Source organism: Fringilla coelebs, assembly GCF_963513975.1.
Source record: "Fringilla coelebs genome assembly, chromosome: 3".
NCBI classification, from domain to species: Eukaryota; Metazoa; Chordata; class Aves; order Passeriformes; family Fringillidae; genus Fringilla; species Fringilla coelebs.
In genome coordinates this window covers 84,800,797-84,824,743 of record NC_140030.1, presented here as the reverse complement: position 1 = coordinate 84,824,743, position 23,947 = coordinate 84,800,797, and the positions used below count along the sequence as shown (strand labels likewise).

General features: G+C 42.5%; 1 protein-coding gene across 1 annotated transcript in view; it reads right to left on the bottom strand.

Annotated features, from left to right (window-relative positions):
• GLP1R (glucagon like peptide 1 receptor) overlaps nt 1-23,947 on the bottom strand; it is a gene marked incomplete at both ends in the record, with an annotated part of 87,537 nt that overhangs the window by 40,574 nt on the left and 23,016 nt on the right. Inside the window, 2 exons of the mRNA XM_084203054.1 lie at nt 10,876-10,986; nt 12,229-12,325. Of these exons, the coding sequence (XP_084059180.1) occupies nt 10,876-10,986; nt 12,229-12,325 (208 nt within the window). The remainder of the gene's footprint in view (nt 1-10,875; nt 10,987-12,228; nt 12,326-23,947) is intronic.

Here is a 23,947-nt window from a genome sequence, read left to right as displayed (position 1 = left end):
GGCATTTAATTATGTAGCACACACAAACACTATTGTTTATTCAGACCTTTAATTAGCTCACTTTACTCGTCCACAGCAATTAAAAACTGCAAGTTCTTAGGCATAAGTAACCTGAAGAAAGGTTTGAGGTCCCTCTGGAAAGCAAATAAAAGTAAGTAGACAATAACTTCAGTTCTGCAAGTATGTAATGAGAGCACAGATGAAGTCTAAGATATCAAACATATTTAGCTACCTGCTAGACTAGCATGGGAAGGCACAGAGGCAGTCCAGCTCTTCCTTCCCAGCAGCTGGGTCTAATGGTGCTCATTTCTCACTGAAAGGCACTTTTCATGGCCTGATCATATGTAGGAAACGTCTCAAGCACTCACAGAATTAAGCTCAGCTATGTGTTTGCTGAGGTGTGCCTTGACATCCTTGACAGTGCATTTCAAGGAATTACTTTAAACAAAAACATGATACAGTTATAACTAAAAAATTTCTGGAAAACAGAGTCCTGCCAACCGCTCCAACTCCCACAGACACAGCAAGCTGATCTCCTCCAGCAGGCTCCTCCAGCAGTGCAAAAATCATCATCCTTCCTAGAAGGTCCCAGGTGACCTGACATACAAGCATCATGCTTCCATCACACATATGTGCTTTTCAGTGTCTGGCTATGTGCAAAGTGTCCTGTTCTATAACACATTTGATGTATTTTGGTTGTGGCAGGAGAGGAATCAGAATAGAGAGCTTTTCATTGTCCCTGCAGAAAGTCACATCTCAGCCCAGCTGGAAGGTCCAACATCACTGCTCTATTGTATGCACCTCAAGCTGAAGTTAAGCAGCAGTTTCTTTAAAAAGCTGTTTCTTTTACTTAAGCAAAATTGATAAAACAGAGAATGGCATTGCCATGTGGCCCAAAATAAATGCATGTTAATAACAACTATCTGTTAATGATTTTAAAAATTATTTCTGCCAACAGCCCCAATATCTACCCTCGAGTTGAGCAACATATGTTTGAGAGTTCTCTGGTATACTACCAGATGGAGACTGACAAACAGAGGCAGAGGTCAACTTGAAAGACTAAGGGTTTTTTTATTATTACTTTAAGCAAACTCAAATTGCCAATTAGCTTGAGACAGCTTCTGGTGCAAGGAAATATAAATTTTGACTTGCTTATGGGTTAGCAAATGCAAAGAAACATTTTTCACTGAAAAAAGGTCACACCTTTTTCAGCATTATGGAGAACTTTCTGGAAGCTTGGTTTTATTAAAGCAAGGAAGGGAAGAAATTTAATAAATGTCTAATCATCTTCAGAGTATCCAGTGTTTGAAGTGAAATTTATTTTCTTGCGTGCAAAATGACAAGCAGGTACTTAAACTGTACACTCACGAAGACATCTGGCGTCTCGGCTTTAAAAGACCATCTCAAACTGCGAAGCTGGATGATTAAACAAAAATGAGAGAGATGAAACCAGACAAGGTTTAACTTGGTCCCTTGATCCAAATGTTCCTGCCATGCACATAACTTCAAAAACTGTCTGAAGGAAAACTCACACAAATGCCTGCTCCCTCGGCTGTAGGGTTTTCCACAGAAAGCAGCAGAGTTTCTGTGGTTTGCTTTGCACAGGCAACACTCGAGCTTCACCTCCACAGCTCTGCTATCCATAGGAGGTTTCACAAACAAAATCAAAATTCTTTATGTTTTGGCTTCTTTCTGGCACTATGGCACTCTGTCCCCAAAGTCCCTGCCCCTCTGAGTTTAGTGTGCAAATGGAACTCCGGGAAAGGGAAGAGGACCAGGACACTGGATTTAATCCTGCGGCGCAGCAGATGCCTCGGGATTGCAGATGCTTCAACACCAGCCCTGAATGACCACGTTTGATAGCAAGGGGCTGAGAAGGGTACTAAATCACATTTAAGAAAAGATTAGAGGCTTTTCCAATGGTCCAGGCACCCCAGGAGCAGTGACACAATCCTGCTGAGGCAGAAGTCTATGTGCGAGTCTCACCCGTGTCACAGTACGGCACGCCACAGACACAAAACACTTGTGGCAACACCTTGACAAATACAACAAGGTTCTGTTTCCTTTCTCAGCCCTTCTTCTCCCAGTGACAGACAGATTTAGTTTTGCATCTGATGAATTCACTTCACCACTTTTGGCTTTCCTGCTTGTGTAGCGGGGAATGGAATCTTCAATATTGCTGTACGCGATATCATGACAATTGTGTAAGTTTAATTATGCTCTTGGGAAAAGAAAGGCACCACACAAGAAGGAAGGTATTAATTTATGATTTAAGCAACAGCCAGGACTAACTTAGACACTGATGCTGTGCAGACAATTTCCATGATCTCTGCTGCACCAGAATAAGGTTATTCTATATCTCATAACCCTAGGGAAATTGCTTTAAACAATCATGAAATCCTCATGGTTAAACTGCTAAGCTCTGGTAATTCAGAGTTCCAAGGTAAGACCCCACTTTCACCCAAAGCCTCATGCAGAGCCCCTACCTAAAGTCATATCAGGAAAAGAAGTTTTGCCACCAGAGAGAAAATGGAGAGTGGTGGAAGAGGGTCTCAAATGTAGGTTACGACAGGGGAAAATGAGAAAAATCTGACCTCGATGTATGCTTGCAGCTGATGGTACTCTGGAGCAGCAACCCAGTCTGATCTCTGCATTTCCACACTCCCACGTGAAGCTCAGCTCATACAATCTCTGTGACTGGGCGAAATTATTGTGCGAAGCACAGCTGTGGTGCCAGATTTCTCCATGATTTAATCAGACTGACTCCATCTCCAGCAGCCAGAGGCAGCCACGAGGTTACCATCAGAGGTCAGCTGGTATTACTGCTGGGTTAGTCTGCCACCAGAGAGACTTTCAGGTCTCTCACATCACATGCTGGAAACCAATGTTGTTTCCAAGGGTCCCCAGGCTGTACTTTACCTCATGATCTGGGAGAACAAAGGAGCAGGTGTCACCATTGCAACACTTAACGTAGTAAAGAGAGGATAATACAGATAATAAAGTGAATTACAGGAGACAAGTGATTCAAGCAAAGGTGAATGACAACAGAAGTTACTAGGTAAACAAAGAAAACTATTTCAAACTAGGAGAAAGGTAGGTGTAAGAGAGCATAAAGAACTACAAAGCACTGAGGCCTCATGGACAGCATCAATTAAGGCATACAAGCCACCCTGGCCCTTTACCTGGCACAAGAAACAATTTAATGAGATCTTGGTAGTGCAGAAGTCCTCCAAAGGCCCATGTATGGCTGTAATGGAAGACTACATAGTAGTACAGTCAAATTATTAGGTCTTATGCCTCCCTCCAGGACTGAAAACAATCCAGTGCACTCCTGGGGTACAGCTTCTGGCTTAGTTTCCTCCAAAGAAACAGACACCAAAGCTGCTCAAACTAAATCAGTCTTGGCAAGCAGCACAATCAGGGGTTGCTTCAAAATTCACTACTGTGCCATAGCAAGATACCAACACAGACACAGACTGGCATCAATCTAATTCAGGTGTCAGACCCCTCAAAACTAGAGACAGGTTCTAAGCCAAAACAAAAGCATTCAAAGATTTCAGCCTTTTAGTGGAGATCTGATCTACAGCCACATCTGGCTGCTGATGCAAGCCTGCAGCCAGCCTTGGGGCAGCTCAGTGCATATAGGAGCAACTGATGTGGCTACTGTTCACATAACTCTCGTCTGAACCTAGTACCTCTGGAAGGTTTTTTAATTAAAAAGGATTTAGTGCTATTAAACAATAAAATATCAGAACCCCAGAGGAGGCATAATTGCAAGATGAATTGTGCAGCTCGACAGTTTCCAAATCCACATGGTGTTACTGGCAGCTGGCCTTCAATTATGAGAAGGTAACAAGAAAAAGCACACAGCCAGTGACAGTGAGGCAAGGTGCCCACTGTCCCTTACAGGAGCCCCTGCTGCTCCCTCAGAGCTTCTGCACTCATTGGATTTGAGACTGCTGCAGCCCCAGAACCTGTCACGATCTCTCCAACTACAATGTTGACAGCAAGGTGTGCAAAGTTCACCTGGTGCAGCTTCAGTGTTATCATAACCTGAGTGGGCTTCAGATACAGGAGCAAAAGCTTCAACTCTGTCAGCCACAAGTATAGAAAATTTGTCTTCAACAAGCTCCGGCTGTGGGCCAAGATCTGCACTGGCAACTTTGCAGAACAAATTCATTTAACAATAACCTCCCTCCTGCTACTTCAGCATCTCCCCACAAAGACCTGCCCTCAGTGGGAGTTGCATAAGAACAAATAAAAGCCAAACAGAGCTAGAGTGAAATAGCTTTCACAGATTTGAGAAACTTCTGTTGTTTGCTCTTTCAAAGATGTATAAGCAGGCCGAAAAGAAGCTTTGCTTTGGGGTTTTTTGGGAGAGATAGGAAAGCAAGTAATGCCAAAGTTGTGCTTGTTTTGATACTCTATACATTTCTCTTCATATTTTGAAAGCATTTAAAAATAACACTTGAAAACCAAGAAATCTTCCCAAAGAGAAAATTTAAGAATTTCCCCACAGAGCCCTGAACAGAATACTTCCTTTGACCAAAATTAGATTCTCTTCCACATTCCATTTGCCTCAATGATCCTGCTTCTTGCTGTCCAGAAGCAAGAAAAGAGCTCCCTCATGACATGCACAAAGCTGTTTTATATGGCTCTCAAGGGACACAGCTGACTTTATGAACTCCTGCCATGTATTTGCAGACCAGCAGTGTCTGGGCTCTTCATTTGCTAGGGTACCAACCCCTGTGCTGTGAAACACATCAGCCACCTATTTCTCATTCCACTGCCAATGATTTAACCTGAAGCAGAGGCTACTCTAAACCTCAACTACTTTGGCTTTAGTGGAATACTGATTATCCAGATACCCATAATATTCTTATTTCACAATTTTATTTTAAGAAAATGATATAATGACCAATATACTTGAAGCAGATGAATGCTAATACGGCTGCACTTATCAGGAAACTGATTTACATGAGAGAAGAAAAATTAAAACCAAAACTCAAAGGAACGAGGAGAAATCCCCACATCTCAGTTGGGTGAAATTTCCAATCTAGTTTACTGCATAACTACAGATGAAAAAAATGACATCAGTGCCAGTGAAGAAAGAGAAAATAACCCAACATTCAGAACATATCTCAAAAGTGCACCCACAAATGAATGCCCACTAATTCAGTGCAATCTATAATAAGCTTCCAGTAAAAATTCAGGTTTAATTTACTTGCCTGTCACAAAAAAAAGTCTGTAGCAGTACAGGCATACAGGGTTTCAACCATAAAATCTTGGTCTAACGTTGTGCTCTTTTTCTATTCAATTATCATGAACATATTCCCAGCCCTCAGTGTCCACCCTTGCAGACAGCATGCCAATAGTGACTTTTTCAGGCATGCTGACACACCTGCTAGGTAACACAACAAAAAGAAGTCTCAGCTTCAGCAATTCTACAGAGACGTGACATGAGTGGGACAGTATTGATTGCCTCTGCTGTACTTTATAGGCTGCCTTTGCAAGCAGCATCTTCAAAAAGGGTTGAAGACAAACGTTGCAATCACAAGGGCAGTGATCTTGTAAGGAAAAATCTTGCAAATGCACATATTCCTTAGCAGAGAAGACCCTTGAGCCCATCCTGCACAGATTTGTCTGGCAAAAAGCTGGTCTGGAGTCTCTGTATGCACACAAGTCTGAATAGGCACACAGCACTGGACACCAGATGAACTCTCAAGTTTCTCAATGAACAGATCCCCATCTCCCTGCAGTTGCTCTGGTACCCTGAGATAAATGAGCAATCCAGAGAACTGGAGAAAGCCCTTCTGCTGAACCATGCCCACAATGCAGACAGGGATTCAGAAGCTGCCACATTAAAGGAACAAGGAGAATGTCACACCTCAGTGAGCAGCGCTGTGGCATCACGCAGGGACAAGAGCTGACAGCGTGTGCAGCTGGACTACTCACATCCCTGCTGAGCACACAAAAAGTTCCTCATACCATTTTCAGCTTGCCACTCTGCTGGGCAACCTGCTGGGCCACATCTGCTGTTGAGATTTGCAGAAGGGCAGGCTCAAGACTGACGGCCACTAGGGTAGTGGCTGTCACTAGTGGCTCAAGACTGACAGCCACCAGGATAAGAGTGGTACACAAACAGCAAAAGCTAATAAAGTATAGTTTGCAAAACCTGGAATTCCCCAAGGAATGCTCCAGCTTTGCAAACATTTACCATGCAAATTCTTCTGCCCATCTTGTATTCTGGCTGACACCAACAGAAATTTGTAACCTCTGACAATAATTGGTCACCAAAACTTATCTTATAAAAAAAAAAATAACATAAGCAGAAAATCACAAAGCAGTCAACACTGGATTGAGACTCTGGATATTTCCTAATACAGCAAGAACTAGAACAAGTTAGTCAGGTACATGTCTAGTCAGGCTATGATCATCTTCTTCAAAGACAGACTCCACAAGCTGTCTGGGTCACCTATCCTAGGTATTTGACAAACCTCACCATAAAATAATTACGTTTAAAGGAAATTTTCTGTAGTTCAATATGTGAGCATACACATTGATAAGATTTTCCCTGAGGCTTCTCTTCTCCAAGCTGAAAACACCAGCTTTCTCAGTCTCACCTCGTAAGATTTATTATTCCTCAATAAACTTCACAGTCATTTGCTGGACCTGCTGAAGTAATTCCATGTCTCTCTCATACTGGGGAGCCCAGAACTGGACAAAACCCTCTGGAGTAGAAGGGAAAGACCATTCTTCTGAACTGCCACTAATGCTTTCCTAATACAACCCAGGAAGCCACTGATGTCCTTTGCCTCAAGGGCACACTGCTCCTCATGGATCTTGGTGCCCACCACTACCTCCAAGGCCTTTTATGCCAAGCTGCTTTCCAGCCACTCAGCACTGATACACCCAACTACTCCTCCCCAGCTTTTTGTCTAATCCACACTTCATCAGTTTCTCAAGGAGGATGTTATGGGAGCCTGTGGCAAAAGTCTTACTAAAGTCAAGATAAACACCTCCATTGCTCTTCCCTTAGCCACCAGGTTAGCCCTCTTATCAGGTTCATCATGCATGATTTCACCTTCATAAAACCATACTGACTACTCCTAATCACCCTCTTGTCCTCTTAGTGCTAGGAAACCATTCCCAGGATTATTTGTTCCATTACTTGCCTGGGACTGACAGAAGGCCAATCACCTGTAATTCCCCAGATTTGCCTCCTTGCACTTCTTGAAGATAGTGGTGACAACTGCAGGAATCTCCCTCAATTGCCATGACTTTCAAAGATACCCAAAGGTGGCCTCACATCAGTATTAATCAGCTCATTCACCACTTGTCAGTACATCCTTCCAGTTGCTGTGGACTTGGGTAGACCACATGAAAGTGTCCCATATTCTGACCCTCATCCAGTTAGAGTATGTCTCCATTGCTTCCAACTTTGTCACTGATCACAGTGGCCTCAGATCACTGAAAGCGAGTTTTACACCAGTAAAGGCCATGATGAAGCAATGAATACTTCAGTAATTTCCCCATCCATCCTTTGCCAAAGATTCTCCTGCTACACTCAGCAGTGGATCCACATTTTTTTCTCATATCTGTTTAGGAGCCCTTTTTGTTGCTCTTCATCTCACTTGACAAGATTCTGGGCGGGCTATGGCTTTCCCAATGCTACCCTTTAACCACCAGCGTATGCTTCCTGTTATCACCTTTCCCTGCTTCCAGCTCTTCTACATTTTTACACCAAAGTGGTTAAATCATGAAGAGGCTCAGACTCAATGCTTCCTCCATTTCAGTACCTCATGATGAGCAACATTTCAAGTGACTCAATTCAATTCCCAGGGGATTTCTGGGGGTATACCCCAGCAAGCTTTCTACAAACTTGAAAGCCTGACTCCAAGTCAAGGGAGCAGCAGTCTTAAATATTTGAGTATGCTTGGCTGAAGCACTTCATACTTGCTGACCTTCCCTGAGCATGTTTTGAAGGTACTTCCCAAACAACATCTCATCTTTTCCTCCTCTCCATTTCCAGGAGATGAGATGGAAGTCCTGCACTGCTAGAACCCATTTCAAGTTCCAAGTAGCAGGGCTAGGCAAGAACAAATAATAAACATCCTTTAGTGGCCACTCTAAATCAGAGACAGTTCAATTTCCTATTGCTCTAGATCTTCTATTACAAGACATTACCTCTTCATCATAGCAGCTCATTAGCATTCACTTTGAACATGACTCCACAAGATGTCATGGAATCCTACCAGGTGATGGTAATTCAGGCTCCTAAATTGCATACCTGGCAGAGGTACAAACTTCTTGTCTCACATTGGACAGTGAAAGACCTCCTTGTTCCATTCTTATTCCTTGCTGATAAAATAGAGGTTGAGGTTTATGCACAATTTGCTCAACAAAGGAACAAATCCAAGGGTTTAATGATTTTCTGATGTTTTGCAATTCTCCCTAGCAAGGAGTTGACAAAATGCTGCTCTTCTCACTGAAACAAACACCGTTTTCAGGATAATTAATTTTTAAAAAAACTTATTTCCAAAAGTATGAAAGATATTGCACATTCAAGTAATTTATTAATCTGCAGTACTGCATTAAACCATGGCTTTTTCCAGCAGTGGTTTCAAGAGAAGTTGAAAGTCCAGGGTTTTAAAGACTGAAAATAAACAGGTTTAGAGGAAAGAAGTTAAAGTCTGTAAAGAGTTTTAGGTATCCAGACAGAAAAGCCTTATTGGAAAAAGTTCTGCTGTATTCAGTGATTTTATGTTAATTATGAGGTAAATATTAATTTCATACACTTGAAAAGCTTGCTTATCCATTCCAAAAGCATAACATCTTTAATAACCCGAGGAGGATTAGCAAACAGCATTTTAACTTCTGAAGTCACTTAGGAAAGCGGGCAAGGCTGGAGATGTAGTCCAGGGTGGCCTCTGCAAGGAGAGGCTGAAGCTGTCCCCTTTGGAACATGACTGGTTCCAAAGACCCACTGCAGGGCACAGCTGAGCCCCTCAGCCAAGATCACAGAATCAACAAGTTGGAAAAGACCTTTGATATCATCGAGTCCAACCCCTGAACTAACACCACCTCATCAATTAGACCATGGTGCCTCAGGGAAACCATACACAAGAAAGGACCAAAGACTGCCTGGCAATGAGGAGAAAGAAAAGGAGTGTGAGAAACAGCCCTGTGCAGAGCACTAAGCTCAGAGATGATGGAGGTGAGGAGATGCTGCAGGCACCAGGACAGAGACTTCTTCACAGCCCTTGGTGGATGAGATAGACTGCTGGGCTGCCAAACACATCCCTGGCTGCTTTCCCTCCTCAACAGGATGGGGGAGAAAAACTAAGATGCAATATCTAGCTGGTCAAGATAACCAGGAGAAGTAATGGGAAAAGCTGGGACTGGGTGTTACCACAGAGGGGAACAACTACAGGGAATCCTTTGTGGTCGTAAAGCAGTGAAGGGCCAAGGGGTATAGTAGTGTTGAATGCATAAATTTTTAACTTTTGTCAGTGTTGTGGTGACATTTTGATTTAAGTGTGGGGATTTATACACATACCACCACCCCTTCAAGATAATGACAGTTTAATAAGTAAAGCAAAAGCTGCACATGCAAGTAAATCAAAATAAGGAATTTATTTACTGCCTCCCATTCACAGGCAGACATCCAGTCACTTCTTGGAAAGCAGGGCCTCAGCATGGATACCCACTATGTGGGAAGATACCATCATGAATGCCTCTACTCACTTCTCCCTCTTCTTCCCCCTTTCCCTGAGCTTTACTGCCACCACACCATAGAGCAGGAATATCCCTTTAGTCAGATCAGACCAGCTGCCCCAATTATGTCCCCTCCCAACCTCATGCAGACCCCCAGGCTCACTAGCCTCGGGCAGGGCTTGGAGCCAGTGCTTTGGCACTGAGCAAGAGCTGTTGTGAATAAAATCATCTCTAAGTCAGCCAGACCCAAGATCATCTCCACCCCTTACTTCATGCTATTTGTATTATGCCCAGGTCCCACGTTACACAATACACTTAAGTAATCTCTGACTATCCCATCCCTTCTCTTCATCATTCCTGATATCCCTCCATACCAACACAACCCATTCTCCATACTTACACCACACACTTTGCACCCATCAATCAGAACTATATATCCTCATTAACTAATATCCTCTGTCCTTTAACAGAGGCCAAAGCCAATTCTCCACACTGCCAGAGCTGGCTAATAAACTGTTTAATTTAGACTTCAAAGCATAGAAAGGTCTTCACAAAGTACAAGCTGTACAAGTCACTGGTTTGAAAGACAGAATGCTAGACAAAATGATCTAATACACCTCGCCTTCAAGTGTACATGTACATAAGGCTGTAAAATCTAAAGGTGCCATTCAGTCCTTTATAGAAGAAGTTTTTGCAACCACTGAAAATGCCTTCATCTTGTAGTGTTCTGAGAAATAAGTTTATCTCAGGAAACACTTTCACTTTAGACTTTTCCGTCTCTATTTTCTGCAGGATGATATACCAGTTACCTTTGTTACTTTTATCTCAGTTTCCCAGCTAAGCCATTATCATTGTTAGTCAGCTCTGTGTGCTTGCTGAAGGCTAAGTTACTAACAGTCACCACTATCCAAGCAGTAAAACCAGATGGGAGCAAAAAATATCCAAACTAAAGACAGCCTTTAAGAAGTCTGATCTCTCATTTTCATCTTCTCCAGCTAAACAGAGATAAAGAATGCATCATACCAATATCAGTCCCTACTTTTACGTTACAGAGAACTGACTGCACTCACAGACATTTAAGCCGACCTTGTCCTTGCTAAGACTGGGCAAGGAAAATAGGACTGGTTTAAAGCTGTGCCTATAAGGAAAGGCTCTTACCTGCATTAGCCCAGGGAAGATACCAGGGGCAGCTGACATTCACATAGGTGCCAGGCAGTCCATCTGGCCAGCAGGCATAATCATCAAATGTTCTGTTGCAGAATTTGCCTTCTGCAGAGAGAGAGAAGGGAGGCTCATGCCACTGCCTTGTACTAATACAGCAAGAAAGAAAAGACTGAAGAGCAGAATATAAAAGGAAATACAGACACAAGCTTTTAAGCTCTGATGTGGAATTATATGACATTTATTTATCCAAAAGAGTGAGTTTATCTTCACACAGGAAACCATTGTTTCAGGGAGGAACTAAGGAACAGACCAGGGTCTGCACTGAGTCAACAGGCAAGGAAGTAATGGATTAGTATTAATTTATCTATCTTTTTTCACACCCTTACTTGTCACAGTTTAATTTAAAATCATTTTTGCTATGAACACTGAAGATAATAATTCCTCAGAATGGTTCAAATTCATGCAGTTGGAAAGTCTACCCTAATATATAGGTCCACGAATGAAATACCCACACACAACCATAACTTTGCATTACAGCTTAATCAACATGAGAATACTTCTACTTCAGATTCATTAAACTGTCATTCTTAGAGGGCAGCACTCAACTGCTCAACAGAATAATGCAGCAGAGGGAGATGAATGCGTCCCTGCCATTGTCATCAGCTACTGCTCTCACTCTGACATAATAATGTAGTTAAGACAAGGAATATTAACAGTTTAGAAATGATTCTTCACAGGCACACCTTTAGACACATCTTCAGTGTGTCACAAAAGCACTGAAGCAGAGGAGAGGCTGCATGGTGTCCAAATGTGAGCATTACTGGCAAGTCACCACTCGTCCTCTAAACACCACGATGCTGGCAGACCACAGATGCTCTCAGCATATTACAGCAGCTCAAACACTAAGACAAGCTACAGTCTCCTTAAGTCACTTACTGCTTTTTCCAAAGTCATTTCAGCATTTTACAAGGCTCAGAATAGCTTATACCAGCTTTACAACCCACAAACTCCTAGTTCAATGTGAACAGCATGGTCCCAGATTTCCTAACACCTTGACACCTAAAGAAATTTCAGGGCTATTACATTAGTGGCTGTTTGATATGGTACAGCTACCACTTGCCACTGCATAACACTCTGGACCTAAGGACAAACATCTTTACAATGAAATTGCTCCATAAAATGCTTCCCCCAGCAGAGGGAAGAGCCCCACAGAGAGCAGGCAGGAGCAAATGGGATAAAGAAGCAATGAACCAGAAAGAAGCATTTTCAAGTTCATAATTGGTCCCTTGCTACTGTTATCATGCATTTTAAAAATGAATACATCCTATCCCGACCAAATCAGCTTACCTGCCACAATGGGGGGTGTCTCATACAAGTATTTCTGGCATTGGAGCTGATACTCCTTCCATTTCTGCACAACCTCAGAGAGGGACCCATCTGAACTCTGAAAGAGAAATCAGGAGTCTCAGACATTGCAGGGATTTAAACTGTAGGGCCCTTCATGCAAAACGAGTGTGAAAATGACTACAAATGCCAGAACAGCACTGCTTATCATAAAGGGCAGAAGATGATGCTATGTATTTGCCTAATTTCAACCAAAAAAAAAAAAAATCCCCTTCTATTTGCACCACAAGGAAAAAAAAACTCCCCAAACTATACCAGGTCCTCACTGAAACCCACACTGAGATAGCCTTGCTCTCCTGAACATGCCCCAGTTGTGTGATTTATTACCTCATGAAAAGACAGGGACAGCAGTAAGTCCTTTATTAGTAGAGGGTTTTTTTTCCCAACAGCAGTATTTCTGCCTTCCCATAAATGAAAACAACCTAATTCACTGTATTCAGCAGATGTTCCTCAAGCATTCTTCCAAAATGTGGATGAAAGCTTTTCCAGCCTTTTTTTCCCCTTTGATGAACAGCTTTTCCCTGCACCTTGCATAGTTTTCCTGCAAATGCAGAAAGATGTGGAGCCTCCTTTTTGCACATTTTGACAGGCTGCAGGCTCCACCATCAGCTACCCCAAGCAGTGACAGGGCAGGGGAAAAGTATGTACAAACTTGGTCTGAGGACAAAGGAAATTAGCTGTTATTAGAGTGAGCAGCTAACTCAGAGCTGGCTGCTCACTCAACCCTAGCAGATGTCCTACCTGGCTCACAGAGATCCAGCTTTAATCACTGCATTTGAGTAGAGACATTACTCCTTCTCCCCCCTCTTTGTATTTGTATAAACCAAGTTTAAATATCCGGCTTAGGAGGCTGTAAGTGATTAACAATGCAAGTAACTCATCCTTCTTTTTCCAGAGAAAGCCCCATGGATGTCTCAGACATACAACCAAAAGCATGAACCTAATGGTACAACACGCTAATGCTGCTGAGTGGAAGGAAGTTCATTTAATCCCAGATGCCAATCAGTTTATTTAGTGAAGCATGAGGGTAAATAATCCTTGCAGTTTTACCCTCCCAGCTTCAATTGCTAATTTTTATTTTCCTCTTGTGCTTCTAAACCTTTTACAGATGGTTAGAATAAAAGCAGAGTATGGGAAAAATAATTTTTAAATGAAGAAGTAATTTTAAAACTCTACTGCATTTCAGTAAAGTCAAACTGAATTCTGTCCACTACCACCAATACGACTAAAATTTAGAACCGGGGCAATCACCTTGGTATAAAAGAACAGAAAAGACCTCTCAAGTCTTCTTCTTTTATATCCTTCCAATTAAAAACCCATTGGAAGAGAAATAAAACAAGCACCATATGCATAATGCTTCTGCCTGGATGAACCCGGTACATTTTATTACAAATACGGTCTTGCACATGTGATGAAAAGTACAGCATTTAGTAAATACCTGTGTTGTGCTTCAAGAGTAAATACCTATAACTTGTAGCTAGAGCCTCATGGCCATAATTTTAGAAGAATTTAGTCAGCCCCCCCTGAAGTCAAAACAAGCACAAGCCTGTGGACCTTGGAAACTCTGACCCTGTTTGCCTGATTTAAATCACCTTATCTATGCCAATAAATGCTGCAAAGTCTGTCTATTATAAAACAAATGGATTCTACCGAATGGAAAAACAAACCTGTAACAGTGATCTATGCTCAACATACCTGAAGGGGAAAGAAAACATCACCTAAATTAGATCTACAGGTGTGTGCAGACAAACAGATAATCAGTAACTAAACCACCATTTACACATCCATGTAGGCTGAGTAACGATAGATGACGTGAACAGAGGGAGACAATCAGTTTGCAAACTTGAGTTTCTCTCAGGCATCTTTACAAAGTGACTTGTAGGTGATATACCTTTTAGAAACAGAGATTCATTTAAAGATCTTCATTGTACAAGGCTGGTTAACTGAAGTTACACAAGACTGTTTCACTATTCTCTCACACCAAGTAAACAGTTTAATAAAGGAATTAGAAGGAACATTTTCAGGATGAAAAATTAAAATTCAGTATAATTTAAGCAGTTACTAAACATCACACATCTTCCCAAAATGTAACTATTGATCAAACATGTTGATAACTACATCAAGATGGTGCAGCCTAAGGAGCATGAAGCAAAGGAAGAAAAATTAGGACAGTCAAGACTACAGAGACTGGGAGCCCCCCAGTGTATGTATACAATTAAGTGCAATTAATCTCTAGTGAGCACACTCCAAACACATTTAACAGTCTGAAGTCAGAATTCTTTACAAATCCTTATCACCCTCACAGGAAAGCCCCTTTCTATAGCCATCATCTGTCTACACAGGCCCTCCTCTAAAAGTAAGCATTTTAATCACTTTTTAACATCTTTGAAACTATTCCCAGTGAAACAAAAAGCAGCATCCACACAGATCCAAGGTGATCAATGCCACAAAAACAATATTCTAATACAGTGAAACCTGAGCATACACAGTATAAAGCCTCCAGACAAAATGTACCATGAAAGGGAATTAAAGTGGAAAGGAGAGTTCTCAGAGCTTCAGAGGCAACTGGTGACCCCTGGGATTATTTTCTCTCTTCTCCCACCACCACATAGAAGGTCTCGCATACAGCAGAATGAGAACTTCCTCCTTACATTTATATTTCTTTTGTCTTTCCTTGTCTGTGTTTAAACAGGACCACTTATGTTACAACTTGTTCATGTTTTTAATATTTCTGGATAACAAGCACAACTTTACCTTGCTGCTGAAGGCTGACATGTAACAGTACAACCACTGAAACCTCCAAATTGCTAATCTTAATCTTCAAAAGCAAGCAATAAGGAACCTGGCATTGAACGACAATTTGGCACAGCCTTGGTGCTCTTCCTTTGGATAGTAATGCTGGGATACCTACCTCGTGAGAGGAGAATTCAGATTGTATTTACTGCCTTTTAGCTCAGAAGGGCACTGGCGAGTTACTTAGAAACCTGACGGCCGTTTTTTGAAAAGCCCAAAGGAAGACATTATTTCAAGGCTATTCTGCTCAGCATCAGCACAGCAACTAAGTCCAAGATAGCTGAAGACAGCACATTACAAGCCTTATGCTCATTCTGACTCGTGACATTTGTTCTGGTGTAATACAGATCTTAACAAATCATCATTTAGGTAACATAAGCTATAGGTTTGCATCAATACACCAGAGCAGAGCAGGACGATGCCCTCCCTTGCCTGGCTGTGCCTGATGCTCCCAGGACATGCTCAGCCCTCCTGGCTGCCAGGGCACTGCTGACTCATCTTCAGCTTGCTGTCAACCAGAAGCCCCAGGTTCCTTTCTGTGCCGCTGCTTTCCAGCATCTCATTCCCCAGTCTGTCCCTACATCCAGGGTTGGCCCGTTCCATGTGCAGAACCCGGCACTTTCCCTTGTTGAACTACACATGGCTGGTGATTGCCCAGCCCTCTGGTTTGTCAAGGTCTCTCTGCAGGGCCTCTCTGACTTCAAGTGAGTCAACAGCTCCTCCCAGTTTTGTACTGTCTGCAAACTTGCTTAGTATCCCTTCCAGTCCTGTGTCCAAGTTGTTTTTGAAGATGCTGAAGAACAACAGGCCAAGGATCCCTGCAGAACCCGTTAGTGCTAGGTCTCCAGTTGGATGCCAGCCCATTCCCTGTAGCCCTCTGTGCCTGACCCATGAACCAGTTGCTCACCCATTGCATGATGTGTTTATATAGTTGTGTGCTGGACTTTTTGTCCAGAAGGATCCCATGAGAGACAGTATCCAAAGCTCTACTGAAATGTACTGTACTGAACTTGGTATTAACGGAGTCCTTTGACTCACTGTTCACCCCATGATAAAACAATCCTGCTGAGGATCAGTCCTTCAAGTACAATGCTCCTTGAAGACCCAAAGACATTCTGGAAGTGTGTTAGTGTGGGAGAAGGCTTTATTACTCAACCCTCACTCTCCCAAAGAGATGATATTCAACCCAATTTTGTAACTACTTAGTTCAACTTCTGCATTAATAAGTTAATCTAAATCCATTATGTGCAACATCTCACAGTCCAGTTACTCTCCTTTAAGAAGTGAAACTATGCCAAAGGAGGAGAAGGTGTTGCCCGACAGAGAGACACGAAACAACTAGGTTGTTTAGTGCGGTGCTTTATTGAGGGCCCTGGGGTCTGAGGACTATCGTCTCAAAGTCAGAGCCCACCGTTCCCCTTTTTCGTCAGGTTTTTATATCCTTTTACAGAAGTACACAATGCAGTTACATAAACCGTACACAATGCAGTTACATAAACCGTACACAATGCAGTTACATAAACCTTGTAGATATTATTTCTAAAAGTCATAAATTCTATACGCTTGTCTACTCAAAACTATAGGTTACCCCCCTTTAATCCCCCTTGCTTGTCTTCCCACCACCAGGACCCTTTATCATTGATTTATTATTTCGCTGTGTTCTGCATGCTCTACTAGATCCTTTAATTATTAGTTTGTGGTTCTTAGTATATTTCCAGGCCTGTTTCCCAGGGCCTGCTTGTGAACTGCTTTCTAAGCCTTAGCATAACTACTGCTATTGCTATATCTACATTAGTTCTTTTCTTGTTATTTCGGTATCAACTCCCCCCTTTTGAGCATTCTTCAGATTTTCTGCAAGGATGCTCAATTCTTCAAGTAATGGTTTCTAAGTAGGATGGTGGGTCTTCTCTTTGAATTGGTAGGATTACTTCTTTCCGGGTTAGTGCTCTCATGACACGTCGAGTATGAGTTCCTTCTCTGGCAATCATTCCTAAAAGACATCTATACATAATCATGCAGACTACAATAATCAACACAATCGTTATTACATATTGTACAATTGATGATATCCAACCAGAGACCTGGATTCCTAGGGAGCTAAATAGTGCTCCTACCCAATTATGTTCAGCTTCTTCCTGGACTTCATGCACTTTTGTTTCAATTTGTTCCAATTTACTTATGTCCTTTTCTACTTCTTCTGTGACATTTGGGATATGTACACAGCAATGATCAACCTTTCCTTGGAGGTATCCACAGACTCCGTGTTCTTTTAATAAGAGCAAATCTAATGCCATTCGATTTTGGACTGTCATTCTCGTTGTTGCTTGCAACTGTAAGTTTAGGTCCCTAAATCCTTTCTTTGTAACTGCAGCTAACCTCTCAGTTTGTCCCAATAATTTGTACAGCATCTCCCGGTTTCTATATGTAGAAATTTGTGCAAACAGGGATTCCAATACCCATCCAAATTTAACTCCTGATGAGGGTTCATGCCATTCGTCTTCATCTCCCAGTCCTAGTTCTTCTGCCACCTCATTTGTTTCTCTCTTTGTTCGTGACTGTATCTCTCTTTGTGTTAATTTAGATTGTTTCCAGAAAGGGCAGAGCGTAGGGACCCCTAACGTAATCTGTGTGATTGGGCCATTAATGGGCATATGGGTAGTCCATTGTCCGTGCCCCATTACCCACACTGAATGCCCTGGACTTCTGACGGTAGTCGCCTGACAATCTTTCCAAGCCCCCTTTATTTCACCTGTTATTGTATGATTATATCTTTGACATTCACAGCCCCACTTTAGTAGTATCCGGACTGGCACTAAACCAATTTGGGATTCAGGGGTATCACATGTGATGATTTTGCTACAATTCCAGCTAGGTGTGGGGGTCATTCGATCCCGTCTTACCACTTCAGTTCCTAACATTCCTAAATGTTCTTGTTCCCTTTGGCCTGACCATTCGATACACCAATGTACTGGTCCTATGTAGCTGTAAGATTCTAACAAGCTGGGACCCCAAATTGTCTTCCACTGTTCCCATTCTTCCCTCCCTTCTTGACATACTATCTCATAAGAATATTCAGTGACTGGTTTTTGTCTTTTTTTCTCTATGTCATAAGAACACCATCCTACATCCTGGAACCGCCCAATTTTTGAATAAACTGCATTTGGTAATTTTAGGCATTCACTCCTTTGTCCCGGCGATGACCATTGCCCTCGAACTGTATAGGTTTCCTCTATCATCTTAGTATGGTTCTGCATCACTTTATTACATCTTTTTGTCTCATTTATGGTTACTGGAGGCATTTCCCCAACGGGAATGATGCCCCATGGTATTGGATCTCCCGCCGCTTTAGGTAAAGGTAAACATGCAGTGATGGACGTAATATTTTGTACTTGCCCAAAATCTCTAATTAATCCCACTATTAAGTTTTCTTGTCCCAATTCTTGTTGTGTTTTTCCCACTTCTGTCACCTGTCGTACTCTTCTATTCTCTTTTAGAATATCTACATTTATTTTTCCGTAGTCAAAGCTTTCTCTAATCCACACAACACATGAGAATTGTCCTACCTGATCAGCTTGCATATGAGATATCATCAATGTGGTGCTACCTCTTTGCTGTTCCATATCCCAAAGTGTCACGATCCCTTCTGTAAATACTTCGTCTGTGGTGATTTGTCTCCAGGCTGCATTTACTTCTTTTAATCCAGCTCTCTGGTTGTTAGAAAACAGACAGGTTAGATTTACTCCCGCACCTTCCGGCACTATTACATCTGGCTCCGGAACTATGATTTTAACAAACGCTTTTCCCACCTGCATTATGCAGACTAATGTTAAAAGAGCTAAGGCCTTGCCCTGAACACCATTTTTGTTGCTGACAGAGGCTGTACTTCCCATCTTGACGGGACCTTCTTGATTCGAGTGTAGTGAATCCAATTTTCGATCCCTTGGACTTTCACTGCCGTGTAGGTAGTCATTATCACCTGGTAAGGACCGCCCCATACTTCTTTCAAGGGTTCCGTATTCCAGTTCTTCACATATACTTGATCTCCTGGCTGGATGTCATGGACAGGATTTTCCAAGGGCAGAGGCCGGTTCCACTGCAATGTTCCTCGCAGCGCTGTAAGAACTTTATTTAGAGACAAAATGTAACTCAGCAATACTTGATCTCCTACTAAGTGAGGGTCCCCTTTGTAGGTTGCAGCATGATATGGCTTGCCATACAAAATTTCGTATGGACTTACTCCTATCTTTTCTCTGGGTTTAATCCTGATTCTTAGCAAGGCTAGAGGTAGTGCCTGAGGCCACTGTATCTTTGCTTCCTGACAAATTTTCTTAATCTGCCCTTTTAATGTCTGATTCATCCGCTCTACCTGGCCGCTAGATTGTGGTCTCCAGGGCGTATGGAGATCCCAAGCTATCCCTAATACTCTGGCTACCTCTTGGACTACTCCAGCTACAAAGTGAGGTCCCCTATCTGAGGACATTCCTAATGGGATCCCAAATCTAGGAATAATTTCTCGTAGTAAGGTTTTAATTACTTCCTTTGCCTGGTTAGTCCTGCATGGGAAAGCTTCCGGCCACCCTGAAAAAGTACACACATACACCAGTAAATAACGGTACCCTTGTGCTTTTGGTAGCTCTGAGAAATCTATTTGCCAATAGTCTCCTGGTTGCGGCCCTACTTGTAACTTTCCTAGTTGTATTTGCCTTCGTGTCACTGGGTTGTTTTTAATACAGACTGGACACGTGGCGTTAATCCGTTTTGCCATTGTTAACATCTGGTTGGAAATCACCTCATGTTTTAAAAATTGTACTAATGCGTCTGCCCCCCAATGGCACTTGTTATGTTCGATTTCTAAAACTGTTTTCATTACCTTTGTTGGCAATACAACCTGACCTACAGCTGTGACATACCATCCTTTTTCATTCTTCTGAGCCTGGAGAAATTGAGCAAGTTTCTCATCTTCATGTGTATACCATGGTTTCTGCTCAAGAAAAGAAGTGGCAGGGTTAAATCGCGCTGGTAATAAAGCTAATTGTGTCCATACCTCTCGGGCGACCTGTTTGGCAACTTTGTCAGCCAACTGGTTTCCTTGGAACGCCTTTCCTTCTTCATTTTGATGTCCTCTTACATGCATCACTGCTACTGCCTGAGGTTTATGCACTGCTTCCAATAGTGCTAATATTTGTTCTTTGTGCTTAATTTCTGATCCTTGAGAATTTAGCAGTCCTCTTTCTTTCCACAGAGCTCCATGTACATGTATTACTCCAAAGGCATATTTTGAATCAGTCCAAATATTTACTCTTTTCCCTTGGCTCAATTCTAAGGCTCTTACCAGAGCTTGTATCTCGGCTTTCTGGGCTGAAGTTCCCGGGGTTAAGGCTCGAGCTTCTATTATTTGTGTCAAAGTCACTACTGCGTATCCCGCATACCTGGTTCCGTTTTCCACAAAGCTGGATCCGTCTGTAAACAGTTCCCATTCCGGATTTTCCAGAGGCTCATCTTTCAGGTCTTTCCGGCTGGCATACACCTGTTCAATGGTTTCCACGCAATCGTGCGTCAATTCGCCTTCTTCTCCCTGGCTGCTGCTCCTAAGAAATTCTGCTGGATTAAGATGATTAGTTGTTTTTAATTCAATGTCGTCCTGTTCTCGGAGAAGTGCCTGGTATTGTAACATGCGGCTTGACGAGAGCCAATGCCCCCCTTTTTGTTCCAAGACTGCAATGACCATGTGGGGAACAAATACTTCTATCCTTTTTCCCAGAGTCAATTTTCTGGCTTCCCGAATTAGGAGCACTGTTGCTGCCACAGCTCTAAGACAACCAGGCCATCCGGCGCTTACAGTGTCTAGCTGCTTTGAGAAGTACCCTACCGGGCGTTTCCATGAGCCCAGTTTTTGGGTGAGAACCCCTATTGCCAGTCTTTGTCTCTCATTTACGTATAGTTGAAAAGGTTTTGTAAGATCTGGCAATCCTAGTGCTGGGGCTTCCTTTAAGGCTTGTTTCAAACTCTGGAATGCCTTTTCTTGCGTTTGTCCCCACTGAAACACAGGGCTTTTGGCTGCCTCATACAGGGGTTTTGCTTTTAGTCCAAATTCCGGGATCCACAAGCGGCACCACCCTACCATGCCCAAAAAGGATCTTAACTCTTGCGGATTTCGTGGTGTGGGTATGGTGCAAATTGCTTGTATTCGATTAACTCCTAACTTTCGCACCCCTTGTGAAATTTCGCAGCCTAGGTAAATTACCTGGGGTCTTACCAGCTGAGCTTTTTCTTTCGATACTCGGTATCCAGCTTGTCCCAGCATATTAAGTAATCCAATAGTGAGTCTGAGGCAAACATCCTTTTCTGTGGAAGCTATAAAGATGTCATCAACATATTGTAGGAGAGCAAATAAGAAAGGTGATTCTTTTACCTGAGTCGTCTTCCATTCTTCTAACTCTCGAGCCAATTGATTTCCAAAAATAGTGGGCGAGTTTTTGAATCCTTGTGGTAGACGCGTCCAAGTGAGCTGCTTCTTGCGTCCCGTGTCTGGGTTCTCCCACTCAAAGGCAAAGTATCTCCTACTTTCAAGTGCCAAGGGGATACAGAAAAATGCATCTTTCAAATCAATCACTGTGAACCACTTAAACTTTTCCGACACAGCTGTCAACAATGTATACGGATTAGCTACAACTGGGTGTATATCTTTAGTGATATTATTAATTGCTCTTAAATCTTGAACTAATCTATACTTACCATTTGGCTTTCTGACTGGGAATATGGGAGTATTGAATTCTGACTCACATTCCTGTAAAATTCCTAAGCTAAGAAACTGTTCAATCATGGGTGCTATTCCTATTCGTGCTTCCAATTTCAAAGGATATTGTCTTACCCTTACTGGGGAGGCTCCTTCCTTTAGTTCTATTACAACCGGTTGTGCCGCTTTTGATCTCCCCGGTACTCCTGTTTCCCATACCCATGGTACTACAGCTTGCTCTATTTCTTGTGGTATTTCTGCTGCTTCAACTTCTTTTACTACGAACAACTTAGCAATATTCTCTTCGGGAAATTCCAATCTTACTCTACCTTTTTCAAATATTATCTTTGCCTCTAACATTGACAATAGATCCCTCCCGAATAGCGATTCTGGGCTATTTGGCATATATAAAAATTGATGGTCAAATTCTTTCCCCCCAAATTTTATATCTAATGGTCGCAAAAACGTTCTTTCCTCAACTTGTCCCGTAACCCCCACTACTTGGATAGTGGAATCACTCAAAGGTCCTAGCTTAGTGTTAACAGCTGAGTATGATGCCCCCGTATCTACTCTAAATTCTAACGGTTCCCCATCTACTTCCATTACTACTTTAAGGTCCTCATCTAGTCAACTTGAATTTTGATAATTCCCCATCATAAAAGCTTGGGCAACCCCTTGTGGATTTCCCGGGAAAGCACCTGTATTATTCATCATCCCCGGATTTCCATCCCCACTAGCTATAATTCCTCCCCCAAAACCCATTCCTTGGTTGAGAGGACACTCATTTTTCCAATGCCCTCTATTTTTACATAGAGCACATTGATCTATTCCTAGCTGCATTCTTCCCCTTCCCATATTCAATTGACCCATAAGTCCTCCCGTACCCATCGGCCTCCCCCCCCTTGCTATCCCTTTTCCCCCTCTTAGTCCACGTCCTCGGCTCCCTCCTCTCATATTATTTCCAGCCGCTTGCTGTAACACTGCTAACATAGTAGCCTGTTGTTTCCTGGCCGTTTCTTTTTCCCTATTATTATATACCTTCCACGCAACTTCCAATAGTTTATCTAAATTCCGAGTATCTTCCCCCTCCAATTTCTGTAGTTTCTTTCTAATATCTTCCTGGGACTGCCCCATAAAAATTAATGCTAGCTGCAATTTTCCCGGCTCTCCTTCAACTTCTAAATTAGTGTATCTACGAGCTGTCTCCTTAAGCCGCTCTAAAAAGGTTGACGGAGACTCATTCTTTTCCTGCCTGACCGAATACAACTTAGACCAATTCAAGGTTTTTGGTATTCCATTCCGTATTCCTTCTGTTAACAACTCCTGATAAGTTTTAAGTCTCCGAGACCCGCCCGTCGAGTTGGGATCCCACTCCGGATCTTCCCTAGGTACTAAATCATTTACTGTACCATCCACAAGCCGTAACCTAATCATTTCTCGTGCTTTCTCTGTCATAGCTTTAAACACCATTTCCTTTTCAGTAGAATCCATTATTGTGTCTAACAAAACTTGCAAATCATTCCAGTCCGGGTTCTGAGTCTTAATTACCATCTTTACCACCCGTGCAGTCCGTTCAGGGTCCTCCCGATACGCCCCCGCTGATTGTTTCCAGATTAGCAAATCATTCGGAGAAAAGGGAACTTTCACTATGACTCGTTCCCCCTGTGGCCCGACTGCTTCACGCAGCGGAACCATTAAATGAGCACCCCCTTCCTTTTTCCTTCTTTCTACCTCCCACCGCCCTCTCCGAGTTCTTTCATTAAGGGGGGTTCGTGGTATATCTGCGGTTTCTACCTTTGCTTCCCGATCCTCCCTTTCTACCTCTGGCACACTTTCTCCAAAGTCACGTTCCTCCATCGGAGGGGCACTAGGGGCTACCAACAAAGAAACATCCTCCTCAGGTTCCGAAAACCTAACCGAGCATTCCTTCTCTTTCTGCCATCCATTACATCCTTCACAATTCAACTTTAATGTTTTCAAAACCATGATTCCGCACTCCTTTTGCCACTCTGGTTTGTCTTTCAAATAATAAAAGAGGTCTAAATACGGTATTTCATCCCATTTTTCATTATTTTGTAGGAAATGCATCAAAGGTGTAATAATGTCAGGATTCAGTGTACCATTTCTAGGCCA